At 43.3% G+C, this 27,310-nt stretch overlaps 1 protein-coding gene and 1 long non-coding RNA gene across 9 annotated transcripts in view; one reads left to right on the top strand and one right to left on the bottom strand.

Moving 5' to 3' along the window:
* Nucleotides 1-23,255, top strand: part of SLC17A5 (solute carrier family 17 member 5) — a 69,550-nt gene extending 46,295 nt beyond the window's left edge. For 4 of the 8 annotated variants that reach the window (XR_002810821.2, XR_011422541.1, XM_023650657.2 and 1 more), the window contains 2 exons: nt 17,982-18,072; nt 21,877-23,255. Coding sequence is in view for 4 of the 8 variants with exons in the window: in XM_023650657.2 (XP_023506425.2) it covers nt 17,982-18,072; nt 21,877-22,014 (229 nt within the window). In the remaining 4 variants the exon portion in view is untranslated. Of the gene's footprint in view, nt 1-16,895; nt 16,963-17,981; nt 18,073-21,876 lie in introns of those variants that run through there. The other 4 variants (XM_001498010.5, XM_023650656.2, XR_011422542.1 and 1 more) reach the window with 3 other exon arrangements.
* On the bottom strand, nt 7,376-18,638 carry LOC138915980 (uncharacterized). The gene is made up of 2 exons (XR_011422545.1): nt 18,531-18,638; nt 7,376-12,365 (listed from the first exon to the last, which is right to left on the bottom strand). It is a non-coding gene; the product is annotated as an uncharacterized lncRNA (long non-coding RNA).
* Nucleotides 23,256-27,310: the final 4,055 nt, after the last annotated feature.

Raw genomic sequence — 27,310 nt, 5'->3', positions numbered from 1 at the left:
TAAGTCTTAGTTCTGTCTCCTCCTCCACCTGTAGAATTTCTATATTTTTATCCTGTAAATCACTAATTCTTTCCTCCATAACATCAGCTCTATTTCTTAAAGATTGTAGATGATTTTTTATTTCATTGTTTTTCATATCCAGAATTTCTGCTCGATACTTTTTTATAAGTTCAATCTCCTTGTTGAAGAGATTCCTGTTATTCCTGAGCTCATTGAACTATCTTTCAGTGTTCTCTTGTAAATCGTTGAGTTTCCTTATGACAGCTGTTTTGATTTATGTCATTTAAGTTGTAAATGTCTGTGCCTTCAGGGTTGGTTTCTGGAGAATCGTCTTTTTCCTTCTGGCCTGAATTGTTGCTGCAGTTTCTCGTGGTGTTTGATGAACTGGTCTTTTGTTGGGGCATCTGTGGCAGTACTAGGTCGCACATTCCACCTGTTGCTGCTAGGTGGGAGCAGGAGCAGTGTTTCGGGTGCAACCTCATCTGCTGGAAGCTGTGGTGGTACTGTGAGTGCTGGACCCTCCAGGGGAGCGTTCAGGTGCTGGTGTGGGCTGTGCTCAGTGGGCAGGGCTTCCTTGCCAGGATGGAGCTCGGGCTGCTCCTCGGGGCTGCAGGGACCCAGTGGGCTCCTCCCCCACTAGGAAAGCGATCAGGAGCAGGCTAAGGACTGCCACCTCTTCTTACAGTCACCCCAGGGGCACATTCCCTCTTTTGGGGCTCAGTAGTACTGTGAGTGCTCACGCAGGCCTGCAGTGCACTTGCTCCAGCATATACCTCTGCTGTGGTTTCTGCTTGGGGTCCTGCCGGCCACTGTGCTTGGTAGGTGGGGCTTCCTCCCTGACACTGAGCTGGGGCCCCTCCTTGGGCCCACACGGGCACAGTGGGCTCCTCCCCACCACCAGGAAAGCAATCACGAGTGGGCTAAGGGCAGCCACCACCTCTTCCTACAGTCAATCCAGTGCATGTTCCCAATTTCAGGGCACTTGCACCAAGCTGGAAAGTGTTCATGCATGTGCACAGGGCTACCGGGGGAGGGGCCGGGAGTGCTCACCTCTCTCTGCCACTTCCCAGAGGGCCAGTCCTTCCACCCTCAGATTTATAGCTGCATGTGTCTCTCAGGCATCCTGTTGTACTGTGTGGGCTTCCTCTGTTGGTCAGTGAATGTCCATTTAGTTGAGATTCGAAAGGGGGAGAGACAAAGGGAATAGCTCAATCCACCATGTTGCTGACGTCACTGTATTCTTAATTTTGGGGGGAATCTCCACACTGCTTTCCATAGTGGCTGCACCAGTTTGCACTCCCACCAGCAGTGTACGAGGGTTGCCTTCTCTCCACATCCTCTCCAACACTTGTTGTTTCCTGTCTTGTTAATTACAGCCATTCTGACTGGAGTGAGGTGATATCTCATTGTAGTTTGGGTTTGCATTGCCCTCATAGTGATGTTGAATGGGTTTCTCATTCTAATCTTAGCTGTCTAAAGCCATTTCACCTTCTCTGAAGATCAGTGCCTTAAGGAAACTTAAGTTTGACTGAAGATTTGTCAATTTTATTTATCTTTTCAAAGAACCAGCTCTTATTTTCATTGATTTTTTCTATTGTTTTTTTAGTCTCTATTTCATTTATTTCTGCTCTGATTTTTATTATTTCCTTCCGTCTACTCTTTTGCGGCTTTGTTTGATCTTCTTTTTCCAGTACCTTTAGGTGTGCTGTTAAATTATTTATTGAAGACTTTTCTTGTTTCTTGAGGTAGGCCTATATTGCTATAAACTTCCCTCTTAGCACCACTTGTGCTATATCCCATAAATTTTGACATGTCATATTTTCATTTTCATTTGTCTCCAGGAATTTTTTGGTTTCTCCTTTGATTTCTTCGTTGCCTCAGTAGTTGTTCAGTTACATTTTGTTTGATCTCCACATATTTGTGGCTTTTCTGGTTTTATTTGTGTAGTTGATTTCTGTGTTCATACTGTTGTGGTCAGAAAAGATGCTTGGTATTATTTCAGTCTTCTTAAATTTGTTGAAACTCGTTTGGTGGCCTAACGTGATCTTTCTTGGAGAATGTTCCCTGTGCATTTGAAAAGAGTGTGTTTTCTGTGGTTTTTGGACAGAATGTTCTATATCTACTAAGTCCCTCTGGTCTGATGTGTCATTGGAGGCCAGTGTGTCCTCATTGATCTTCTGTTTGGATGATCTATCCATTGGTGTAAGTGGAGTGTTAAAGTCCCTTACTATTATTGTGTTACTATCTATTTCTCCTCTTATGTCTGTTAATAATTGCTTTGTATACTTAGGTGCTCCTGTGTTGGGTGCATAGATATTTACAAGTGTTATGTCCTCTTGTTGGATTGTTCCCGTTATCATTATGTAGTGCCTTTCTTTGTCTCATGTTACAGTTTTTGTTTTAAAGTCTATTTTGTCTAATATAAATATTACTACCCCCCCACTTTCTTTTCTTGCCATTTGTGTGGTGTATCTTTTTCCATCCTTTCACTTTCAGTTTGTGAGTGTCTTTAAGTCTGAAGTGTGTCTCTTGTATGCAGTATATATATGGGTCTTGTTTTTTTATCCAGTTGGCCACCCTGTGTCTTTTGATTGAAGCATTTAGTCCATTGACATTTAAAGTAACTATTGATAAGAATGTACTTATTGCCATGTTGTTACATTTTTTCTGGGTGTTTTAGTGGTTCTTCTCTGTTCCTTTCTTCTCTTGCTCTCTTCCCTTGTGGTTTGATGGCTTTCTTAAGTATTATTTTTGGGTTCCTTTCTGTTAATTTTTTGTGTATTTATTATAGATTTCTGGTTTCTGATTACCATGAGGTTCATGTATAATAACCTACATAAATAGCAATCTATATTGTCAATGATCTCTTATGTTTGACTTTTTGCTAAAAGCTGTACTCTTTTACTCCTCTCCTCCCCCATTTTATGTTTTTGATATCATCTATAACCTCTTTTGTGTGTGTGTATCTGTTACACTCTTATCACGGAAACAGATAATTTTAGTGCTTCTGTCTTTTCACCTTTGTGTTAATTTCATTGGTGGTTGATAGCTTCCTTTACTATATATTCATCTTTACCAGTGATTTTATTGTTTTGTTTTCTTTGTTTGTTTTTTTTTTCCAGTTCATTTTTTTTTTATTAATGTTATGATAGATTACAACCTTGTGAGATTTCAGTTGTACATTATTGTTAGTCATGTTGTGGGATCACCTCTTCCCCCTTTGTGCCCTCCCCCTACCCCGCCTTTTCCCTGGTAACCACCGATCAGATCTCCTTGTCAATATGTTAACTTCCACCTATGAGTGGAGTCATATAGAGTTCGTCTTTCTCTGACTGGCTTATTTCGCTTAACATAAGACCCTCGAGGTCCATCCACGTTGCTGCGAATGGGCCAATTTTGTCTTTTTTTATGGCTGAGTAGTATTCCATTGTGTATATATACCATATCTTCTTTATCCAGTCATCAGTTTCTGAGCATGTAGGTTGGTTCCACGTCTTGGCTATTGTAAATAATGCTGCGATGAACATAGGGGTGCAAGGGACTCTTGGGATTTCTGATTTCAGGTTCTTAGGATAGATACCCAGTAATGGGATAGCTGGGTCATAGGGTATTTCTATTTTTAACTTTTTGAGAAATCTCCATACTGTTTTCCATAGTGGCTGTACCAGTTTGCATTCCCACCAACAGTGTATGAGGTTTCCTTTTTCTCCACAACCTCTCCAACATTTGTCATTCTTGGTTTTGGATGTTTTTGCCAATCTAACGGGTGTAAGGTGATATCTTAGTGTAGTTTTGATTTGCATTTCCCTGATGATTAGCTTCTTTGTTTGTTTTTGGATCATTTTCTTGTTCCTATTTGTGGTCTTTTCTTTTCCACTTAACTAAGTCTCTTTAGCACTTCTTGTAAGGCTGGTTTCCTCGTGATAAACTCCTTTAGTTTTTTGTCTTGAAAATTCTTTATCTCTCTTTCCATTCTGAATGATAACCTTGCCAGGTAAAGTATTATTGGCTATAGGTTTTTTTCCTTTCAGCACTTTAAATATATCATGCCACTCTCCTCTATCCTATAGGGTTGCTGCTGAGAAGTCAGCTGATAGTCATATGGGGTTTCCTTTGTATGTCACTTGCCTTTCTCTTGTGGCTTTTAAGATTCTCTCTTTAGGGCTGGCCTGGTGGCACGGCAGTTGAGTTCACACATTCCACTTCAGTGGCCTGGGGTTTGCCAGTTCGGATCCCAGGTGCAGACCTACACACTGCTTGTCAAGCCATGCTGTGGCAGGTGTGCACATATAAAGTAGAGGAAAATGAGCACAGATGTTAGCTCAGGGCCAGTCTTCCTCAGCAAAAAGAGGAGGATTGGCAGCAGATGTTAGCTCAGGCCTAATCTTCCTCAAAAAATAAATAAATAAGTAAATAATTTTTTAAAAAGATTCTCTCTTTATCTTTAATTCTTGACATTTTAATTGTAATGTATTTTGGTGTGGGCCTCTTTGGTTTATTTTGTTTGGAGCTCTCTGTGCTTCCTGTACCTGCATGTCTGTTTCCTTCCTTAGGTTAGGAAAGTTTTCAGCTGTTATTTCTTTGAATAGATTCTCTGCCCCTTTGTCTCTCTCTTCTCCTTCTGGGACACCTATAATATGGATGTTACTGTGCTTGATGTCCCATATTTCCCTTAGACTGTCCTCATTCAGTGCTTTTTTTTCTATTCAGCTTGGGTGATTGCCTCTAGTCTTTCATCCGGCTCACTGATCCGTTCTTCTGTATCATCTACTTTCTGTCCCTCAAGTGAATTTTTCAATCCATTATTGTATTCTTCAGCTCTGATTGGTTCTTTTTTATATTTTCCATTTCTGGGTTGAAGTTCTCACTATGTTCATCTGTTCTTCTCCCAACATCAGTGAGCATCCTTATGACTATTACTTTGTACTCTTTGTCAGGTAGATTGTTTATCTCTGTTTCGTTTAGTTCTTTTCCTGAGGATTTGTCCTGTTCCCTTATTTGGAACATATTCCTTTGTCTCGTCATTTTGCCTCTTTCTCTGTGCTTATATCTATGTATTAGGTAGGTCAGCTATGGCTCCCAATCTTGGAGAAGTGACCTTATGTAAGAGATGCCTTATGAGGCCCAGCCATGTGCTTCCCTCTTGTCACCAGTTCCAAACGTTCCAGGAGTGTCCCCTGTATGGGCTACATGTGTCCCTCTGTTGTGGCAGGATTTCTCTTGCTGCAGGTGCCCAGGGTGTCTAGACTGTCCCCCTGGCCAGCTGGTTGTAATGCTCAGCTATTAGGGCCTGCTATGGACCCTTCAGTCACTTTTTCAGGCATAGGGAGCCCCAACACAGTTGGCTGCAAGGTCTAATACTACATTTCTGCTGCAGTTTTTCTGTCAAGTGAGTAGGCTCCGAGTGTGGCTGGTTGCGAGGCTCAGGGGCTTACAGTTGCTGTAGGCCTCCAGCATGCAAGGCTGTTGTCAGCTCTCTCAGGATTGCAGCTGATTGGGGCCAGCCCCACGTGTGGGAGCACGCAGTTGTTTCAGGCTTTGGAAGGTGCGGTTGATCTCCTATGTGGCTCTTTGAGAAGCACAAGTCTGCTGCAACTGACAAGCCCCACCACCCTCAGGGCCACACACCCTTCAACGCTGTCCTGCCCCATGCACACGCCCTGACCTACTGAAGTGGACCCCCACTCGCCCCACAGCAAAGGCCCCACACACACCGTCTATGCAGGCCCACAGGTTGCCCAAGGGCTTGCTGTTGGGTGGGACCAGTCCCTAGGGTGGACTGCCTTCCCTGGCTGAGCTGGATTAAATCAGTCTTCTGGTGGCTGGGGCAGACCCCCGTGGCAACAGGCCAGGGCAAGGACTCCAGTGGCATCTGCTAGCATCTATGTGAGCACGCCTGTACTAGGTCACAATAATGACTGCCACCAACGTCTCAGTCCCTGGGGAGGTGTTCTCAGCATTGGGAGGTCTCACCTCGCACCAAGATGCACCCAGAGTCTGTCAAGTGAGTCTCTTTTCACCAAAGAAAAGGACCGTGCACCTTTCTCTCTAGTGATTTTAGGTTGCTTTCAGAAACAGTTGAATTTGTGCGTGAGCCCTTTAAGAGCAGGCTTTTCCTTCTCTTATGTTTGATAGCTTTTCTGGGGGTATTTCCCATTGTTGTTAATAGCCAGCAAAGCCAGGTATTATGACACATTTCTCAGTTGTGCTGAGTCCAAAAGCTGCTTATTCTGGTCTAGCTCTCCTGCTCAGATCCCCTACTCCTCCAGGGAAGGCTTCGTACCTTGGGATTGCTCCTGGCCATGAAGCACTGCAGCTAGACTGTGGCTTTGTTCTCTCCAGCAAGGAATTTCTGCCTTTTCCCCTTGTTACAAGTTAGCTGTGTCACTTCTTGTGGGGTTCTTTTTATCCAGTTTCCAGTTCTCTCTCAGGGTTAGTTGTCCCAAGAGTAATTGTCAGTTTGTTGTGTCTGTAGGAGGAGATGAGTTCAGAGTCCATCTATGCCACCATCCTCTCAGCAATCTCATTAAGATATTTTGCCCTCTCAACTTCTCTACTCTGTACCAATCTCAAAACAATTTCAATAGACATACTTTAGTATTCAGCCATAGTCTATGGATATTATGTTATATATTCACTTTTCACATATATATTTACTTTCACATAATTCTTTTGTGGAATTAATTATATTAATAATGACACATGACTGCATATTACTTCACCTCAGTAATTTATGCCTTGCCAATGTAATCACAGTCTTGGGATGGAAAGGCCCCCTAAGATTCAGAATTCCCACAGAAGTTACACTGCAGAAGCCCACAGAGCCTATCGGTCTTCTGTGTGGCTAGGAATCTGGCAGTTGCTCATCTGACAATGATAACTACTTGGCTTAAACAGTAATATTTTTTTTAGTAATTTGACGTTTGTAGGAACAATAATTGCTTGTATACTGACTACCAAAGAGCCACTCATTTTATAGAGAGAGTGGTACCTTCTTGAGTTATTATCTTCATAGTGTTTCATATAGTTAAAATGAATTTAAACTTTCAGAACCAGAAATAGATTTGATTAATTATTAAACTTACTAAAATATTTGAAGTGTTTACATTTTGAAGTTCAACCATTCTTTGTATAGTTTTATATGATTTTTATTTTTAAACTACATGTTTACCTTAATCCTTGTTAAATATAAAACCTTTCATATTTTCAATATGGATGTAGTGGCTGAATTAGATTTTTTAAAGCATAAGGTTCTGATAATCAGAATAATAAAAATTTTACACTGTACATGAGAAGTCTACTGTGATCAAAAAACTCTTCTAATATATCTCTTATCCTATGTAGCAATATAATCATGTTTTCACATCCCAAGATTGGTCATGCATGAAAGTTTTATTATAGTACCTTTCACATCGTGTGCTCAGTAAATATTTGTTGAATGAATGAACCTCTGGTTTTAATCACAAAGACCAAATGTCTAGCACTGGAAGTATTTACAATATACCAGAGACTTTGTCAAGTAGAAATTAGAGGGAAGAATTTTGTGAGCCTTACAAGCTAGGAAGTATTTATTGAGTATACATATTGGTGAGTTAAAAACTGATGGAGTTTAACATAATGAGGAAAGAAAAGAAGCATACTTGAAAGGCAAATTAAATTCAAGAAAACTTTGTTAAATTTAGTGATAATTTGAAAGATCTGATACAGACATAATTGATATAATAAAGATCCCCTTAAAGTTGAAGGAATAAAGGCACAAGAAGCCATTTCTGTGAGCAAGGACAGGAGGAAATGTGAACCAGTCACTGCACAAGGACTTGAGAAATGTATTTGAGATTGCAAAGTGGAAACTAAGCCTGAGTACCCAAAAGAGGATCCAAGGAAATAGCAAATAATTACAGCACTGAAATATGTTCCTTTATGCTCTTGATTAGAAAAGGAATCTAGAAAAGATTGCACATGAACTCAGTTAAATAGATGACATCGTCCAATTATGTAGTCTCTAGAATCATAGAAAGTTGGAACTAGGAAGGATTTAGAGTAATCTCATCCCTCACTACTCAAAGTGTGCTTGGTCCAGAGTCCAGTGGCATCAGCATCGTGTGGGAGCTTGTGAGAGATGCAGAATCTCAGGCGTCACCACAGACTTACTGAACCAGAATTCTCATGTTAAGATCCTCATGTGGTTCTTGTGCATGTTCAAGGCGAGGCCCTGGTCTCTCACTCACACAACAAGCATTTATGGAGTGTCTCCTATACATGTTGCCCTGATATGACACTACAACAAATAAGTCCCAGCTTCTGCTGCAAGGAGATAACCTAGTTTAGGAAAGAAACAATAAAAAAGTAAACAATTGTAATCTATTGCGATAATTCATTCTTTTGGCAAGTACTATCAAATGCCTGCCAAGTGCCAGCAATACAGCCCTGGCCTGCGAAGCTCTTAGTCTAGAGTGGTAGACACAAAAGAATCACACAAATAGAAACCAACTTTTTGAAGAAAAAGTAAGAAAATATAATAAGGAGATATAATGTAGGTCAGGGAGTACGGGAAGGTCTCTCTGAGGAAGTGATATTTCAGCTAAAGCCTGAAGAATGAGTAAGAAGTTAGCCAGGCAAAAAGGGAATAATATTACTGACACAAGAGTTTACACAAGTGGAAAAAGAAATCGGTGTGTGTCAGCCTGCTTGGGCCGCCATAACAAAATCCTGTAGACGGCTGGCTGCAACAAGAGAAATTTATTTTCTCACAATTTGAGAGGTTAGAAGTGCAAGATCAAGCCAGCAAGGTTGGTTTCTGGTGTGAGCTCTCTTCCTGGCTTGCAGAAGGGCCACCTTTTTGCTGTGTGCTCGCGTGGCCTTTCCTCGGTGTGCACACAGGCGTGAGTGTGTGTGTGCATGTGGACAGGGAGAGAGCTCTGGTGTCTCTTACGAGGGCACCAGCCGTCAGATCAGGGCCCCTCCCTTATGATCTCATTTAACTTTTATCACCTTCAGAGACCCTTTCTCCAAATATAGTCACTGAGGGTTAGGGCTTCAACATAGGAATTTAAGGGAACATAAACATTCACCCCATAACAGTGTATTTTAGTGAACTGAGAGTAGGTCATTTGTGGCTGAGATGCAGAGAAGAAAGCCACTGGGGAGTAAGCAGGAGCCCATGGTAAGCATTTTACATTGTATCCAGAGCAAGCAGGAAATGACATTCTCTGTATTTTAAGATCACTCTTGTGTGGACAAGAGTACAAGTAGAAGCAACCAATTAGGAACCTATTGCAGTAACCTAGTTAAGAGGGGATGGAGTATAAAGAAGTAGATAGATTTGAGATGTCTTGTGAATACAGTAGGTGGGAATTGGCAATAGATTAGACCTGAACAGGGAAGAAGATGTCAAGGATGATGATCTCCAGGTATTTGGCACGGGCACCTGAGTGGTGGACTTACCGGAATTGGGATGCCTGAAGGATGAAGAGTCTTGGGGGAAGATAAAAATTTCAGACATGTTAAATTTTAGATATTTGGGGAAACATCTAGAAAACAGCCGTTGTAGGCTGTTTGATGTATGGATCTGGAACTCAGAAAAGCAGTCTGACTGGAAGGGAAAATGAGAGAATAGTAATCCACATAGCAAAATTCTTCAAGATTTCCTGGGGAGAGAAGGTAGAATGACAAGCGGTCTCAGGACTGGATCTTGACAAACATTTAGAGACCAGAAGGAGGGAAAATAACCAGACAAAGAAACTAAAAAGGAGTAACAGAGAGATAGAAGGAAAATCAAGAATGTGGTATCAGGGAAGCCAAGACTATCTAGTCTCCAATTCAAGAATGAGATCTGGATGAGAAATAAAGATTTAGGAGTCATCAACATATAAGTAGTAGAGGAAGCCACAGAATTAGATAAAATTACTCAGCAAACTGTGATGAGAACCTTGGGAATCCATTAGGAGAAAGAAGAGCCTGATGCAGAGATAATTGAGGAGAAGGAGAAGGGAATAAGTAGAGAATTGGGATTCCCCCAAGGGAGAGCTTGATCAGCAGCGTCAGATGCCAGAGAGAAGGCAAGTAGAGTGGAAATGAAAATGTCCCTTGGGTTGGACAACCAGAGGGAGAAGTTTATTAAACATCTTGGTGGAGCAACGAGAAGGAAGCGGGGCTGCATTGGCATAAGGAATGAATGGAAACATGAGGAAATGGAGACAGCAAAAGCAGTGACTTTGAAAGTGTGATCTTTAGCCCATCCACATCAAAGTCATCAGGAGTGCTTGTTAAAAAAAAAAAAGCAGAATCGTTTATGATAGGGCAAGGGAATCTGCATTTTGTTGCTCTGCCAGGTTCTCATGGACATTAAAATTAGAGGACCACTGCCAATAAACAACTATTTCAAAACTATGAAGGAAAGGGAAAAAAGCTGATGATAGACACATATTGATGAAAGATTTTTTTTTTAAGATGAAAGAGACCCAAGCTGTTAATATGCTGAGAAAGGAAGGCCAATAAAAGATGAGAGATTAGGGGCCGGCCCCGTGGCTGAGTGGTTAGGTTTGTGTGCTCGGCTTTGGCGGCCCAGGGTTTCACTGGTTTGAATCCTGGGCGCGGACATGGCACCACTCATCAAGCCATGCTGAGGCAGCATCCCACATGCCACAACCAGAAGGACCCACAACTAAAACTACACAACTGTGTACTGGGGGTGCTTTTGGGAGAAAAAGGAAAAATAAAATCTTTAAAAAAGATGAGAGATTAAAGCTGAAAGAAAGAATTGAAAATTACTGGTTGGTAGAAGGCAGGAAGGAATGAGATCCGGAGTCCAAGTGGAGGGATTAGCTTTCAACTGAGGAAGGAGAGAGTCAGGTGGGTTCAGCTGAATAAGTTTTCAGGTGAGATGAGTTGTTTAGAATTGCAGTGGTTTAAAAATATGTCCACTCATTCTTGGACGCTCCTCCCTTCGAAAGGCGGCCTGTTTTCCCTCCCCTTGAGCGTGGGCTGGGCCAGCACCTTGTTCCTGATGAACAGAATGTGGCAAAAGTGATTGTGTCTGACAAGGTCATAGTAAGCGTAGCAGCATCCTCCTTGCTCTCCGTCCTTCTCGGGTGATTCACACTGGGGAGCACCAGCTGCCATGTAGTGAGGACACCTACCCCTGTGACAGGGCCCACATGGGGAGGAACTGAGGCCTCTAGCCAGCAGCCACATGAATGAGCTTAGAAGTGGATTCTTCTTGCCCCAGTCAAGTCTTCAGCTGACTGCAGCCCCGGCCAACATCTTGACTGAAACCTCATGAGAGATTCTGAGCCAGAACCACCCAGCTGAGCCACTCCTGTATTCCTGACCCCCAGAACCTGTGAGATAATCAGTCTTTGTTCTCTGAAGCTGCTATGTTTTGAGGTAATTTACTATGCAGCAATATCTAAGAAGAATCTTAACTGTTTGTCTTTGATACCTCTGGCGTGGGAGTCAGGCTCATTGCTGAGCATGGGAAAGAGGATAGGCGGAGTAAGAGACTTGAGAATGGTAAAGGTTCAAGATGATTACTGAGAAAAACCGTCACTAAGAACTCATAGAAGGGATTGTTGGCATCGATGAGGATAAGCTGAAGTGGGAATTAATTTTGTACGCTCACTCTTTACAAAGTTACTTCTTTCAGTGGTGTTCAGTACCCTAAGTGGGAGACTGAAAACATGCTGTTGGATTGATCTAGCATTGAGATTTTAACACGCTTAAGGTTGATGAACAGTCAGAGGGATGTGGGAATTGAGAAATTTGGCACAAAAGAGCTCTAGGCGGTGTTGTCTCCTAGACACTTTAGTTGAAGTGATGGAAATCCTCCTGTCAGCTGCTAAGCAGCCTGACCTACGGATGCACTTTAGTGTGAAGTCCAGAGACAAGAGGCTCCAGGCGAGAGTTGCTGTCCAGCTGTCCACTTATATCACCAAAGACTTGTTTCTTTTCCACTCTCTACTCTGCCTTTCATGATGCTGGTTTTACCCTAAGGCTGGGTCTGCTTGTAAAATCACACAATGAAATGATTGCCAGTAATGACAAGAGTTAGCTGCTTTTGCATTCACATCAATCAAGAAAGAAAAGGATCTTTTCCTCTCCCAATGTGGAAATAAGTCCTGGGCTTCATTCTCGAACCAAACTGAGTCACAGGGGCGCAGCGTTTAAGTGCTCATGTTCCACTTCGGAGCCTCGGGTTCACCAGTTCGGATCCTGGGTGCAGACTTGGCACCGCTTGGTAAGCCATGCTGTGGTAGGCGTCCCACATATAAAGTAGAGGAAGGTGGGCACGGGTGATAGCTCAGGGCCAGTCTTCCTCAGCAAAAAGAGGAGGATTGGCAGCAGATGTTAGCTCAGGGCTAATCTTCCTGAAAAAAATAAAATAAATTTGCTTTAAAAAAAAAACTGTCACATATCCAAGGGAATACCATTTGACTTTATGGGGATCAGCACCCACCCCTCAAGTTAGAGGTGAACGAGCCAGTGCCCCTCAAACCTCATGGAATGGCTGCTGAGGAGGCCGTCAGTCACATCCACTACCACATGTGAAGATAACACAGGAGGTTGTGTTCAACATCTGAACACAAAGGACTATTTTGAAAGGAAGAAACTCCAGCACGGAGGAGTTACGTGACTTCCAGAGTCACAGCTAGTACATGGCAGACCTAAGTCTCAACTCCCGTCTTCCAGCTGCATGGTCCACGTTCACTGAGGCAGCCAGAGTATGTGTCCGTTCTCTGCAATGAGTTCTGTTCCCTGAGTTCTCAAAATAACTACTAGTGCATCTACGATGAGCAGTTTTTAAGATCTTTCAAGTAAGTAGCAAATGTTAAGACAATCATAAAAGTAGCGTGGTCCCTGCTCGCATCTGTGCAAGCTTATGCTGGCTTGGAGGGTGATCCGGCCATGTCCAGAGGCATCTCCTGGACAGTACTAGGCGGGATCCTGCAACTAGGTTTTAAGCATCAGCTGAGTGGTTGAACTCTACATCTTAAAGATCCTGGTGCAGCCCTGACATTGTGTGAGTATTATAAGTAAAAAAGACAGTTATCTAGATAGGATATGAAGCCAAACTTAATGACATAAGTGATGCCAGCAAATGGTTGTAGAAGTTAGGAGAGTGGGTGGTGCCTGTGTGCCTCAGAGGAAGAGTGGTGCCATATAAGGCACCAGGCTTCTGGCTGTGGTCAACGTGTGTCTGTGTGCTGTGAACAGCATACGTAACTTTTAAAATTATACAGCTGTACAAATGTAAGATACGCTAGTCAAAGTCAAAATTATTTGTCTCCCTTATATTTTGATTCAACCTTTCAGATGAGCTCTCAGTTTTTATTTTCCAACTAGCATTTCTTGGTTCAAAGCATCTAGTTGTTTCTAGTTCCCTGTATCTTTGAGTAACTGGGGTTACAGATCTCATGACTGTGTTGTTGCATAGGCACTTTTTGTCTCTGGTAACCAGAGTGCCATGCAGTGGGTGACACTCTGCCGGTCAGAACACAAGCATTCAGGGACCACAGACCTTTAAGCATTCAGCAATGAGGCCTCTGGTGAAAAATTAAGCATGAGAAAATTGATCTTTCCTACAGATTGAATTCAGTGATGACTATGTTTTTAACAAGGCAGAGTTATAGATTATAACTAAATTCTTAAATACCGATTTGGATTCAGACAAATTGGGTAACATTTTACAGTCTTTCTTTCTTCATCTATAGAATGAAGATAATAATCCCTACCTCAGGGGGTTGATTTTACTATTAAAATGGGATAATATGCATAAAATACTTAGATCCGTGCCTGACATAATGTTTCTTAATAAACAGTCAGTGTTCCTATTAACATATAAATGTGTACATGGTATTTTCTAAGCCTTTTCTTCTATAGACTAAAGTGGGGATTTTCTATGGATAATTTTGTTGCCCAGATTCAAGGGTATTAGATAGATTTTTAACTGTTAGTCCCACAGAATTCTAGTACTCCAGTAGCACGGAATCCAGACTGAGTCGGTACAACATGTTTTTCTCTGAGCAGTCATCAATCTTTCCTGGCCCTTCCTGGCCAAGTGCAGTGTGAATGCCTGAGTGAGCTTCTTGGTGCTGACATTCAGAGTTCACAGCACTCATCGGCGGCGTTAACACCTGCCGCTGAAAAGGCTGCCACAGTGCGGTCGGCTCCTCCTCCTGCCAAGGTGTTAATGGTTCAAAAGGAGAGACAGTTCTGCCAAGCTTGGTTAGTTTAAGATACACTCCCTAAAGGGCACAAGCCGGAAAGATCTGTGCTGCTGGCTTTGTTATTGCATCCTGTATGCGTGAGTTTTGAACATAAAAATTTGTGGTGTTTATAGATAACTGAATTAGGTTCTGCAGGATTTTTTATTTAGACCCTGTGTGAGTCCACTCAGGCTGCCATACAAAATACCACAGACTGGGTGGCTTAAAGAACAGAATCTATTTTCTCACAGTTCTGGAGGCTGGAAGTCTGAGATCAGGCTGCCAGCAGGGTCGGGTTCTGCTGAGGCCTCTCCTCCTGGCTGGCACGCAGCCGCCTTCTCCCTGTGTCCTCAGGGGGCCTTTTTTTGGTACATGCTCACAGAGATAGAGCAGTCTCTCTCTTCCTCTTCCTGTAACGCCACCAGTCCTGTTAGGTTAGGACTCTACCCTTATGACTTCATTTAACCTTAATTACCTCCTAAAAGTCGTCTCTCCAAATACAGTCACATTGGGGTTAGGCCTTCAACATAAGAATTTTGGGAGGACACAGTTCAGTCCTTAGCAGGCACTTTTCCACATCCAAAATGGGAAGAGGAATTTCAGATCAGTAGTCCACAGCAAAGGTATTGAGGATCCTACACCCTATTAGAAATAGTATTATCCCACAATAAGACTATATGGACAATAAACATTAAGCTTCTTTAATTTTGACTGAAATTTTATTTTATAATAACACTGATTATTTCATGAAAAATTAAAAGTTCTAATTGAACTTTGTATATGTCTTAGTGACTTTTATGAAAAATAAATTAAGAAATGCCATTTACTTGGTTAAGTAATTTTTAGCTCCACTACCACCTTTAACTTTTTTTGTGTATGAAGAAGACTGGCCCTGAGCTGACATCTGTTGCCAGTCTTCCTCCTTTTTTTTTCCTCCCCGAAGCCCCAGTACATGGTTGTATATCCTAGTTTAAGTCTCTGGTTCTGGGGATGCCGCCACAGCATGGCTTGATGGTGGTGTGTAGGTCCACGCCCAGGATCCAAACCGGCAAACCCCAGGCTGCCAAAGCAGAATGCAAACTTAATCAGTCGGCCACTGGCTGGCCCCAAGTTTTCTTGCTAAAAATATCAAACCTAAATCTAATGAACCCTTGAGGATCTAGAGTCTAGATACTACCAGTGTACAGGAAATACAGAGGACGAGATTATGTTAAATGATGCCTCATACATGCAATCTACAAAATCCAGAATGTAGGACTATCTACAGGACAAAAATCACAGTTTCTTCAATTAAAAGAGAGAGCAACAAAAAAGGAATGAACTGTTGATACACACAACTTGAAACGATGTTTAGTGACCCTAGTATGAAATCCGAGAGGTTGTGTACTGTATGATTCCATTTATATGAAATTCCTGATCAGGAATCGGCACCCTTTGGAGCCAGTGCCCAAGGGAGGTGCTAGTCTTCATGGGACAGAGCTCCAGCAGTCAGTGTGACCAGAGCCCCAGGAGTCCAGGCCTGGGGCCTAGAATAAATGTGGGCCACGTGCCACTTCTCTCGTCAGCACGTATTGAATGAGCATATATGTTGAACTGGCCGCTGGAAGTAATAAAGGGGAGTAAAAGTGGGTTTGCAGTGAGACTGCAGAGTTAGAATTAGAGAACAGTCTCCTCTTAGAAAATGTGATACAAGCTTGAAGAACAGTAAAGATCCTGAGAAGGCAGAGCTCAGTATGAACTGAACTAGACAGAGAAAGCTTCATGGAAGAGGTGCCAAGCAAGAGGTTTGGATGGAAAGGGTGTGGATGTCAGGTAGTATAGTGTGAATAAAGACAAGTGGCAGGAATGAGCAAGCCAGATGTGAGCAGCTGGAATAAAGCTGTCTGGATCTGAAGTGCGTTGTGCAGAAATAGGAAATGAGGTTGGGCACATGGGCCCGGGCCAGGCCACCGCAGCCAGGCAGAAGATTGCACCTTCTTAGTGTGAGCACTAAACCATCCATGGCAGTTTCTGAGTAGGGGTGACCTGACAAAATTAGGATTATTCAAATTAAAGTTTATAACTACTGAGAGGCAGTTCAACGGTGTGTAAAATGTCCTTTAAAATGTTTATACGAGCAGGTTCTGTTTCTTGATTGGATGCTAGGGGCATGGTTGTGTTCACTTGGTGAAAATTCACCAAGCTGTACGGTTACAATTTGTGCACATTTCAATATGTGTGTTACACTCAAAAAAAATTTTTAGTATCCTTGCTGGGATGTAGAGGAGCTCAGCTGGGACCACCAGATATGTTACATGTATCCATCTATGACCCATAAATGATAAGGGAAATAATAATCCATCACTAACTTGCCCAAAGTCACGCAGATGGTTAACGGTGGAGGTAGGTCGGAAATTGTTAGGTCTCCGATTCCCAGTCCAGTCAGACTTCTTTATAGAAAATGATAAGCATTTCCTTCTTCTTAGGATGGTACCTAAGATCTTGGCTAGGGTAGCCTTCCTTCGTCTGCATATATTTCTCAGGTACTGGAGAAATCAACAGATCATTAGCATTTCCCAAATACAGGCGGGAATTCTTGCTTTAAAGATTTGCATCTAAACATAGATAGGAATATCCCACTTCCCTAAGATTTACCCTTAAAATAAATGAGAACTGTTTCTGAGTTTATTAAAAATGCTTTTTGTCATACAGACACACACTCGATGCAGCCCCCCTTGTCTATTTCTCGGCCAGTTTGCAAGGACTTAGCTACAGGCAGGTATGTAGTAAGTGGAACAAAGAAGTTGTGAAATTGTATGTTCAATATAATCTCATTTCTGTGATAACATACTAGAAATATATGGCTGGCCCTGTGGCCGAGTGGTTCAAGTTCCACCCACTCCACTTCAGCAGCCCAAGTTCACAGGTTCGGATCCCAGGCACAGACCTATACCACTTGTCAGCCATGCTGAGGTGGGACCCACGTACAAAATAGAGGGAGACTGGCACAGATACTAGCTCAGGGCTAATCTTCCTCAAGCAAAAAAAGAGGAAGATTGGCAACAGATGTTAGCTCTGGGCAAATCTTCCTCACCAAAAAAAAAAGAAAAACACAAGGCCAGCCTAGTGGCATAGTGGTTAAGTTTGTGCACTCCTCTTCGGCGGGCCACAGTTTGCAGGTTTAGATCCCTGGCATGGACCTACACACTGCTTGTGAAGCCATGCTGTGGTGGCATCCCACATACAAAATGGAGGAAGATTGGCACAGATGTTAGCTCAGGGCCAATCTTCCTCACCCAAAAAAAAAAAAAAAAAAGCCTATTTAAAAATGAAAGATATACATATAAACAAAAATAATTAGGATATTTACCAGAATGTTAATAGTATATGGAACAATTATAGGTAATTTTATTTTCTTCTTAATGTTATTTTTTTCAATTTTCAACAATGAAATAAATTTTGTAATCAGGAAATAAATTCTTTATTTTAACTCAAAAGAATTTTAAGACTCATCAGGCTTCCTGTCTAGATCCAGTCGCCTGTGAAAGTCCTATGCCAGCACTTTTCTACATCACTACGAAAGGGATCGTTTCAGTGGCCGAGTTCCCCTAGATAACGTTAGAACACTAATTGACAATTGAAATGCAGGGTTTTCACCAGCTAAATATTCAGTCCTATGTCAAAAAGACGTTTCGTTTAGACATAAAATGTCCCAAGAAGACAGTGGTACAGTTGTCTTTTGAAGGAAGCCGCTTAAATGTGCAGCAAGCTGTGAGCTCTGTGGCACTGTTTCCGCAGGTACGCCGGCATCCTCCTGGGCATCACCAACACCTTCGCCACCATTCCAGGGATGGCTGGGCCTGTCATCGCTAAGAGTCTGACACCTGGCGTAAGTAGATGATTTGCTTGTAAACTGAAAAGGTCTAAACAGTTCACTTGAAGCTGCCCGTCTGTGTCAAAGTTGAGTATTTCTTAATTGGGGTAAAATTCCGGATGTTTATTCCTATGCAATTCCTTATAGCAACAAAAAGCTAAGTGCCTTAATGGATGGGAGAGTGTTTTCAAAGAACACTCTTTAGATTTTAGACAGAACCAGAGAACTCAGTTACATGAAGACCTTGTAGCTGAAACCACACAAGTACTTAAAAGTTGTTATATTATACCAGACAAGTACCTTGTGTCTTTGGTTTGAGCGAATAAAAACTGGAAATGTAAAATTATTCCAGAAGTGGATCCACAGAAGAGAGGCATCAGGGAATCTTGTGAGAATGAATAAGGAACAGTTGATACAACAGAGAATCTTAGAGGATCAGAAGGGTGAGAAGACACGGGGATGTCCTCACATACCTGAAGGACTGCCACGTGAAAGATGGGGCTCCTCGGCAGTTCCACAGAGACAGAGAGAAGGGAGTTATGAGGGGACAACAGGAGAGCGCTCGGTTTAAAGCTGTTTCTATATAGAATGGGCTGCCTCATGAGTCAGTGAGCCCTGAAGTAGTCAAACGTGTTCAACCGGCATGGGTTGAGTGCTTATTAATATGCTAGATACTGAGGATTCCAAGGCAAAATGACTATTCTACACTTGAGAAACTCATCATTTAGAGACTCCATGTAATCCAATAAAGTACAATGTGACAAACGCTGCACAAGAAGTGTGTGCAGAGTATGGCCCAGAGGAGAGAACACCGCTTGTGAGAAGGAGCCCTGGACGAGTGAGCCGGGTGTGGGAAGGGCTGCCCTGGCCGGGCACTGAGCCCTGAGAAGCAGGCTGGGCTGGGGACAGGCCAGCCTGAAGCTGGAAGGCGGCACGGGACCAGGTCAGTCAGCAAAGGCTCGGCAGTCTCAAAGGCTGCCTAGTTATATAAGAAATCAAAGTAGGCCACAACTAGAAGGACCCACAACTAAAATATGCAACTATGTACTGGGGGGATTTGGGGAGAAAAAGAAGAAAAAAAAAAAAAAGAAATCAAAGTAAATCACCTTAGAGTCCCGTCTCCAGTTTTCTACTGTTTAAAAAAATCTCGGGGTGGCCCCGTGGCCTAGTGGTTAGGTACAGCATGCTGCTTCAGCAGTCCAGGTTTGTGGGTTTGGATCCTGGGTGTGGACCTACACCACTTGTCAAGCCATGTTGTAGCAGCAACCCACTACAAAACAGAGGAGGATTGGCACAGATGTTAGCCCAGGGCTAGTCTTCCTCACCAAAAAAAAGAAGAAGAAGAAGATTGGCAGCAGATGTGAGCTCAGGTCTAATCTTCCTCACCAAAAAAAAACAAAACTCAAGGACTGGTGAAATATATTCTTTAAAAGGCTGACTTAAACCTCTAAAAGAGACTTAATTTTCTCTTTGTTTTGTTTCTGTGATCAAATGAACACTATCTAATCCTTAGAATTTCAGGATATGCTTACAAAGTTTCTTATTTACTGAATATACTGACTTCAGACATGGATGTGTTCACCACAGATGGTGTTCCTGTTTCTTCTCCGCCATTTCTAATTGCTTCCTTAAATGAATCAGTGCCTCCTCATTACTATTTTCTCTCATTTAATAGGAAGGGATGTTGGGAAAGTTTTTTTCTAAACCTATGCCTCAAATATGGACACATCAGAAATGTTTAACCTCGGGGACGGCCCCGTGGTTAAGTTCCCGCGCTCCGCTTCGGTGGCCCAAGGTTTCACCAGTTTGGATCCTGGGCGCGGACATGGCATCGCTCATCAGGCCATGCTGATGTGGTGTCCCACGTAGCACAACCAGAGGGACCCACAACTAAAAATACACAACTATCTACTGGGGGGCTTTGGGGAGAAGAAGAAGAAAAAGAAAAGAAATATTTAGCCTTATCTTCATGGAGCACTGTGGCAATGCAAGAACCAAAGACAGCACATCACTATGTATTAATTTTACTTATTATTCATAATCCTAGCACTTCTGCTAGGGAAATACGGATTCCTAAATTAACGTCTTGAGTGTTTGTAAAGTGGGAACTGAACTGGATTTGGCATATGTTATCATAGCATTTGTTTAATGTTAGTAAAAGGATCTTATTTTTAAGAAGGAGAAACACATTCGCCTTTATAATTGTAATTTCTTACAATTAGAATTACTGCAGTACCTCAAAAACTTTGTGGAATGAGTCAGAGTATAAATAAATAATGAAATAATTAAAAGTCAAAGTGCGGGGCTGGCCCCATGGGATAGTGGTTAAGTTTGGCGCACTCCACTTCAGCAGCAGCTTGGGATCCCAGGGTGGACCTACACACTACCCAAGCAAAAACAGGAAGACTGGCAACAGGTGTTAGCTCAGGGCCAATCTTCCTCAGAAAAGAAAAAAAATCAAAGTGTGTCTGAGAGTCTATTTTATTACAAAACAGCATTCTCTAAAAACTGGTAGAATTTTCGTTAAAAAACAAACTAGGAGTTATGCAAGATTTCTGGTACAATTGATTGATTTTAAGTCCCTTGCTGCCTCCAAATAACATTGAGGTGTTTTATATCCTGTAGGGCACACAGAGCAGCTTTGTCTTAGGGGTTATGAGAAGCTGTCTTAAACATTCCTTTCTGGTCCGTGAAGTAATCATTGCCTGACTCCTCCTCTAGAACAGTGACACATTCTTAGTGTATCTAAACAGTTCCTAAAATTTAAGATGATTTGTAAGATTTTCTTTTTCATCACGATACGTCCATCTCAGATAAGTGTAACAACAACCACAGAGCTCTCCTTTCTTCCTGAGTGAGCGGCCTCATTCTAGCTTCCTAGAGCCTTTCCTTATCCTTCCTCATTGCCAATTCTACTGCTTGTTTTTTCTTTTTCAAATGCTGCAAATGTAGCCCTCTGATTAGATTGAAATTGTAAAAATCTGAAAAATGGTTGTTAAAATTAGTCCTGTGACCCAGAAATTAGATGACTGCTTAATATTTTTACACCACTGGATTATACACTGAACGGCTGTGTTTTGTTCATCTCTTATTGACAAATCCCACATGTGTCCTGTGTTGTGTGCCATTCAAGAGTCCTGTGGAATCTTTCAGGCTGGGCCTCAGGCTTGAACTTCAAAGTCCATGCTTCCTTACTTATCTACCTGACTCCTCCCACCCAAGGACTTGGGAGATGATGTGTGAGCATAATACTCTCCTGCTAACACGTGATTCCAGGACATGCCATGTGTTTTATTTTTAGTAAACTTTTTATTGAAGTATAATGTGTATTTTAAAAATGCACAAATCCTAAGTATACCACTGGATGAATTTTCACAAAGTTAATACATCCATGTACCCAATCAAGAAACAGAACAGTGCCTTCCTTGCAAAGCCCCCAGGTGTCCCTCCCCAGCACTCCTCGTTCACCAAGAGGAGCCACAGTCCTGGCTTCTAACAGGATCAATTCGTTTGTCTAATTTTCAGCTTTATATCAGTGGAATCATTCCGCATGTACTCTTTTGTGTCTGGCTTCTTTTGCTTACCCTTTTGTTTGTGAGATGTATTTGTGTTGTTGTGGCTCATTCATTCTCATTGCTGTATAGTATTCCATTGAGCAAATACACGACAGTCTCACTGTTGATGGGCATTTGTGTTGTTTTCACCTTGAGGCTTTTATGAATAATGCTGCTGTTGTGACATTCTTGTGACACAGTCTTTTTTATAAAGTGGACTATAAACAAACATTTTTTTCCTTTGCGGTTTTTTCTTTCTCTGTAGAACACTATTGCAGAATGGCAAACTGTTTTCTGTATCGCTGCTGCTATCAATGTATTTGGTGCCATTTTCTTCACACTGTTCGCCAAAGGTGAAGTACAGAACTGGGCTCTCAGCGATTACCATGGACACAGAAACTGAAGGAACCAATAAACAGTCCTCTCTATTGATGTATTTTTGTTTATCATGTAACCTAAAAGTGCCTTCAATATTTTAATGTGTGAGCATTCTGTGTACAAGAAAAAATTGTACTTGTATTAAATTTTTAAGGCTTGTAATCATGAAATGTCACTAGTTACCAGATTAGTAAAAATGGCTATTTTTAATTATTAATGACATGTATGCTGGGACTTACACTTTAGGGTCACATACCTGGCTGCAAGTCAGGCAATATGAAGTAGGGGAGTTCTGTTTATTTTTAAGGGCCATACTTAAAGGAATGAGCTGAAATAGATCTCTCTCTGTACCTTTGCTTAATTAAAGTAGATAATAATTCTCAGGTCTCGGTAAACACCTGTTTTTGTTCACTTTCCTCATAAAAATTATTTGTCAGCAGCAATCCCTGACACTCAGGTCTCAAACTTTAGCATCTCCACGGAGCTGCTGGCCACTGCGTAATGTGGCCTGGCAACTGCACTGAGGGCAGCGTGCCCGGGCAGCTGCCAGGCATTCCGGCCCTGGCCTCGGGGACAGCGCCAGTGTTGATCAGAGGCCGCATCCGAGAGCAAGGTCAGCACCCGGACTTTGGACGGTGTTCTTCCCCTGGGGCCGTTCACGTGTGCTAAAGCAGGGCGGGCAGGAGCAGCGGGCTCCACGCCGTGAGGGCTGCCCCATCCGGCTCCCTGGAACAGAGATTGGCAGGTAGCCTGCAAAAAAAGAGTGTGATGCCCACTTAGCCACAAATAACATCCTCCTTGATTAAAACTACCTTCACATGGATCAGAGTGTAAATTTCCAAGTCCTGTGTTCTGTGAGCTACACCAGACTAAGTAAATTGAAGAAGAACTCTTAGGTGTTTTTCCGCCTGCGTCTGAGCTCCTGGTTGCAGTTCAAGGTTCAAGTGGCTGTTAGTCGGCCACGTCACCTGCACCCAGTGATGTGATCTCTTTACCGCTGGTTCCCGAAATCATATTTTTCCAGGTTTTTCCTGGAGCATCTTAAGTGGTTTTCAAGCACACTTTGAAGGCATTTATGTGATTTAGAACTTGGTTTATGTTTTGTTGTGTTTGTTCAACACTACCTGTACCATTTTAACTAAAACTATTTAATGTAATATGACATGAATACGTTTCTGTAAAATTATTTTTTAATTTGTAAATAGCTTTAAGTTGGTATGATGATATTTCTTTTACAAATCATCAAAATAAACCTTTCTGGATGGATATTTGGCTCTGACAGTTCTGTGGTATTTTCCAGCGTCCACAGTGGCAATTTTACATCATCCTGCCATCCTCCTCAAGCCACCCATCTCCCCTACACGCATCTCTGCCGGCACCAGGCTGAGGGCACTTGGGCCGTCTGAGTGGTGCAGCATCAGAAATCTCTCTTGCCCTCAGGCTGCCCCCTTCCTAGCCCTGAGCAGGTCCACTCCTCTTGCTGAAGCAACGTCGCCAGCCCCATCCTCTCCCACTGCCTCTACGACCTCACTCCAGTGACTCCTCCAGTAATTTGCTTCTTCAACCTCTACCTCTCTTCTCGTTCTTTTCCTTCTGTCGCAAAGACACACGAGTCTTCTCTAGCTTTTAGAAAACAAAAATACAAAACTCTCCTGGGAACGTAAAAACACTTATGTATATACAGAATATCTCTGGAATGATGCTTAGGAAACTGGGCACAGGGTTACCTCTGGAGAAGAACAGGCAGCCAGGGTAGGAAGGAGAGTGATTTTTCACTTCACCACATGTGGCAGTATAACCCATTCAAATAAAAACGTTTACAAACAAAAGCAAAGCGAAACAGCTGTCACTCAAGCTGCCACGTGTTCACCACCAGGTTTCCAGCTGCCCGCAGGGCATCCCCAGCCGCTGTCTTCTTTGCACTAAGACTTGTTTAAATCTGGCCTCACTCCTCCACTCTCATCCCCAATAAAGCCAGCTGTCTCTGCCACTTTCTGTCTTCCTGTTAAAAGTTCCTTTCCCCAGTCACTCAGGCAGACACCTGAAGTCATTTTTCATTCTTCCTCCTCCCTAGTCTCCCACCCCACCCCAAACCCTGTGTGTAAGGAACTACCTGTCTTTGCCATTCCACTTTTCCAGGTCTCTGGAATTTTTTTTAATTCCTCTGCCATCTAAATAAAATTTTGTGGCTTTTGTTTCCACCTGGAATAGAAAAGTTAAGTGGTCTCAGTGCCTTAGTCTGGTCCTCTTCTGTCCGACTTCCTACCCGTGCTGGCTTGTCAGTTCCAATACACCCCATCTCCCTGATCAGGATGCTCCCTCAGGCGAGCCCCCTGCTTTCCCTTTGCCTACCCAATGAAACTTACCTGCAGCCTGCACTCCTTTGCTCCCAATCTCCCCATCTCCCGCCACACCTTGTTGCCTCTGCATCAAGCTGCTCAACCCTTCCCCACCAGCTCTTCATTTTCCCTGCCCCCTTCCTTTACTCATGTCATTCCTTGGGCCTGAAAGGTCGCTCTTCATCCTCCTCCTTCATGACCCTTCCACCTCCTTCATGACCCTTGATTTCTTGCACTCTCCATGATCTAAATGTGGTCTCCTCCTTTGACCCACTAAAACACCACGTTATTTATTTTGAGTGTTTATCTTAAACTCAAGGGCTCAAGCTCAGTTATGAGGAAGAAATCATTCATTCAACAAATGTGAACATCTACTCTTTGCTAGGTAATAAGGGTACAGAGATGCCTTCGACAGTCCTTCCCCTCCCGAGGGCTCCCTGGAGCTCAGTCAGGCTCTTCGATTCCCTTCTCCCCATGACCTTCTCTTAAGAACACGTGTGAACACGTGTGTGTCTGTCTCCCTGTTAGAGGCACCACGAGGGTCCTGCCCACCTCAGAGCAGCATGTGTTTGTCTTAATGTTTTAGTTGCTTAATAAATATTTAGTAAATATCCCTTTGGTTAAATGGACTATAAATTGAATTTTTTGTCTCATATTTTTTCAATGTTTTTTTCTTCTCAAAAGAATGTGCGGATATCTTTCAATGAAGAAATGATACGCTAAACTCAAAAGAAGTAGCAGTTATCGGTAAGCGGTTTTGAAAGTATTTGAGAATAGCTTACTTCTTTATGGGCAAAATAATTCTCCTGCCAGTTATGCCACAAATACTTATTGAGCATTGACTCTGAGCCGGGCTTCATTCCCGTGCCCAGGATACAGCAGTGAAAAAAAGCAAACCGCTTTTCTCATGCAGCTCACATTCTGAGTTATCAAACCTTCTGCTTCAGAGGCGCCAGCCTTTGAAACCTTCCATGTGAAACGTCGTTATCCACCCAACAAGCAAACCCAGTGGGAATGAGCGTGCTGGCTGACCCTGAGAGTCAGGGTCAGGGAGGAAGAGGAGCCCAGCGCCGCGGTCAGCAGCCCGTGAGCCGTCGTGGTGCCCTTACTTCCGCCTTTGTTTCATTTTCAAGAAATCAGAACGACAGGTTTGAACTTAGACTCTGTTGTAAAGTAAATAATCTAATCTGTCTGCGCGCAGCTTATCACTGTTCAGAATAAAATTCCTGCAGTAGGAAAATACCGATAGAGAATGTACGTGTGACGGCAGAAGGGGCACTTGGCCATGGCCTGGTTGCTCAGGAAAAGCACGTCGCTGCCTCCGAGGAACAGATGGGGGGCAAAGGTCCGATTTCGGCTGAAGAATACATGATTTTTCTCACAGGAACGTAAACTAAGATGGACCACAAAGCCTTTTCAGATGCCTCAGCCAATAGAGCAACCCTAGCAGAAAAGCCCATCCCAAAGCCCGTGTTGCGCGCGGGGTCACAGAAACCGCCTCGGCGCGCCGCCGTGCAAAGCGGCGAGGACGGGCACGGCCGAGGAGGACGGCGACGCGAGCAGCGTTCCGCGCCTTGGTCCCGTGGTCGATGGCGAAGCACACCGGGGACGTTCCGAGCACCTGCTTCCTCTCACTGCATCTTGCGTTTGGGAGGGGGGGGCTCAGAGGCGCCGCGTCCCCGCACACGCCGGCCGCCCCAGCCCCGCGGGCTCCTTTCGGCAGGAAGCGCGTCCCCCGGCGCGGCCAGCAGAGGGCGTCCCGCCGAGCGCCGGCCGCGCAGAGCCGGCCCCGCGGGGGGAGCTCCCGCGCCGGGCGGCCCGCAACCCCCGCGCCCCACGCAGCTGTGGGTGAGATTGACAGCGACCTGATAGGATTTATTCTGCTGTTTTTAATGCTCAAGAAGTGTTTCGTGTGAAGTATTGGGATGCTATTAGAGAAAATTTAAGTGTGTATATTGTATAAATTACCTATACAACATCTGTTATCATGCACTTTTTCTTTTTAACACCGAGAAGCGGCGTCAGATGTCTGCAGTGCTTGGAGCTGCTCTGTCGTCAGCGGCAGGAAGTTTATCCCGGGGCATCCACAGGATGTTCTTTTTCATCACCACCAGCTACAGAGAACAAGTGATAAATAACAGCGCCTGCATGCACGGTCACATACATTTCCTCACGTAACAATAACCCTGAATATGCAGGAAGCAAGACCCATTTGAAGCTGGGATCAGAGAGACGTTCTCTGGCTTTTGATGGAGAGGTCGTTGCCTTACAGAGACCCAGCCAGTGACCTTGGCTCCCAGCGCCAGCTTCTGCCAAAGAAGCCCCTGGCTCAGACCACTACGTTAAGCCAAGGAAATCCCTTGACGACATCTGTCCCCAGCACGGAATCAAACTATTATTCAAAGGACAAACCGTCTCTTATTAATTAGAAGAAATCCTAGAAGCAGCCTTGTGCACAAGGGCACGCAAGGCTTTTACTTCTCCCTTGGTGAGTATTAGCCCTGGGCCTCAGAGCAACGCCGGCGGGGACTGTTGTATCACCGCCTTAGCTCGATGGGGGACATTCAGGGTATTTAATTATTCCATGTTTATTCTAGAGGACAATAAATTTTGTCGTTTCTATAAACCTAAGCATGCCAGTACACAATTCAGTTGCTTCCATGAAAAAATTTAACTCATTATTTCTACTAACGGACCAGTTTGAAATTTTCAACAGTTGGGACACTTTGGTGAAGTACAAAAGACCGGCCCTCCCACTCGGCGCTGTTACTGAAATGAGCTCCTTCGGAGGAGCTGTCCCATCCCATCCTTGGCTTCACGGACCTTGTTATTTCAGTTCGTGGGATGGGAAGCAAGGATTGGGGAGAGGACCTTTAGTTCCCAGTGGGAATTGAATGTTCAGAAGGCAGGAGAAAAGTAAGTCGAGAAACCTCACTGTGTTTTCTACACCTCCCCTCCCACCATCCTTCTGGTTTCCTTGCT

This window comes from Equus caballus, chromosome 10 (genome assembly GCF_041296265.1).
Source record: "Equus caballus isolate H_3958 breed thoroughbred chromosome 10, TB-T2T, whole genome shotgun sequence".
Lineage (NCBI taxonomy): Eukaryota > Metazoa > Chordata > Mammalia > Perissodactyla > Equidae > Equus > Equus caballus.
This window is presented reverse-complemented; position numbering and strand designations above follow the sequence as displayed.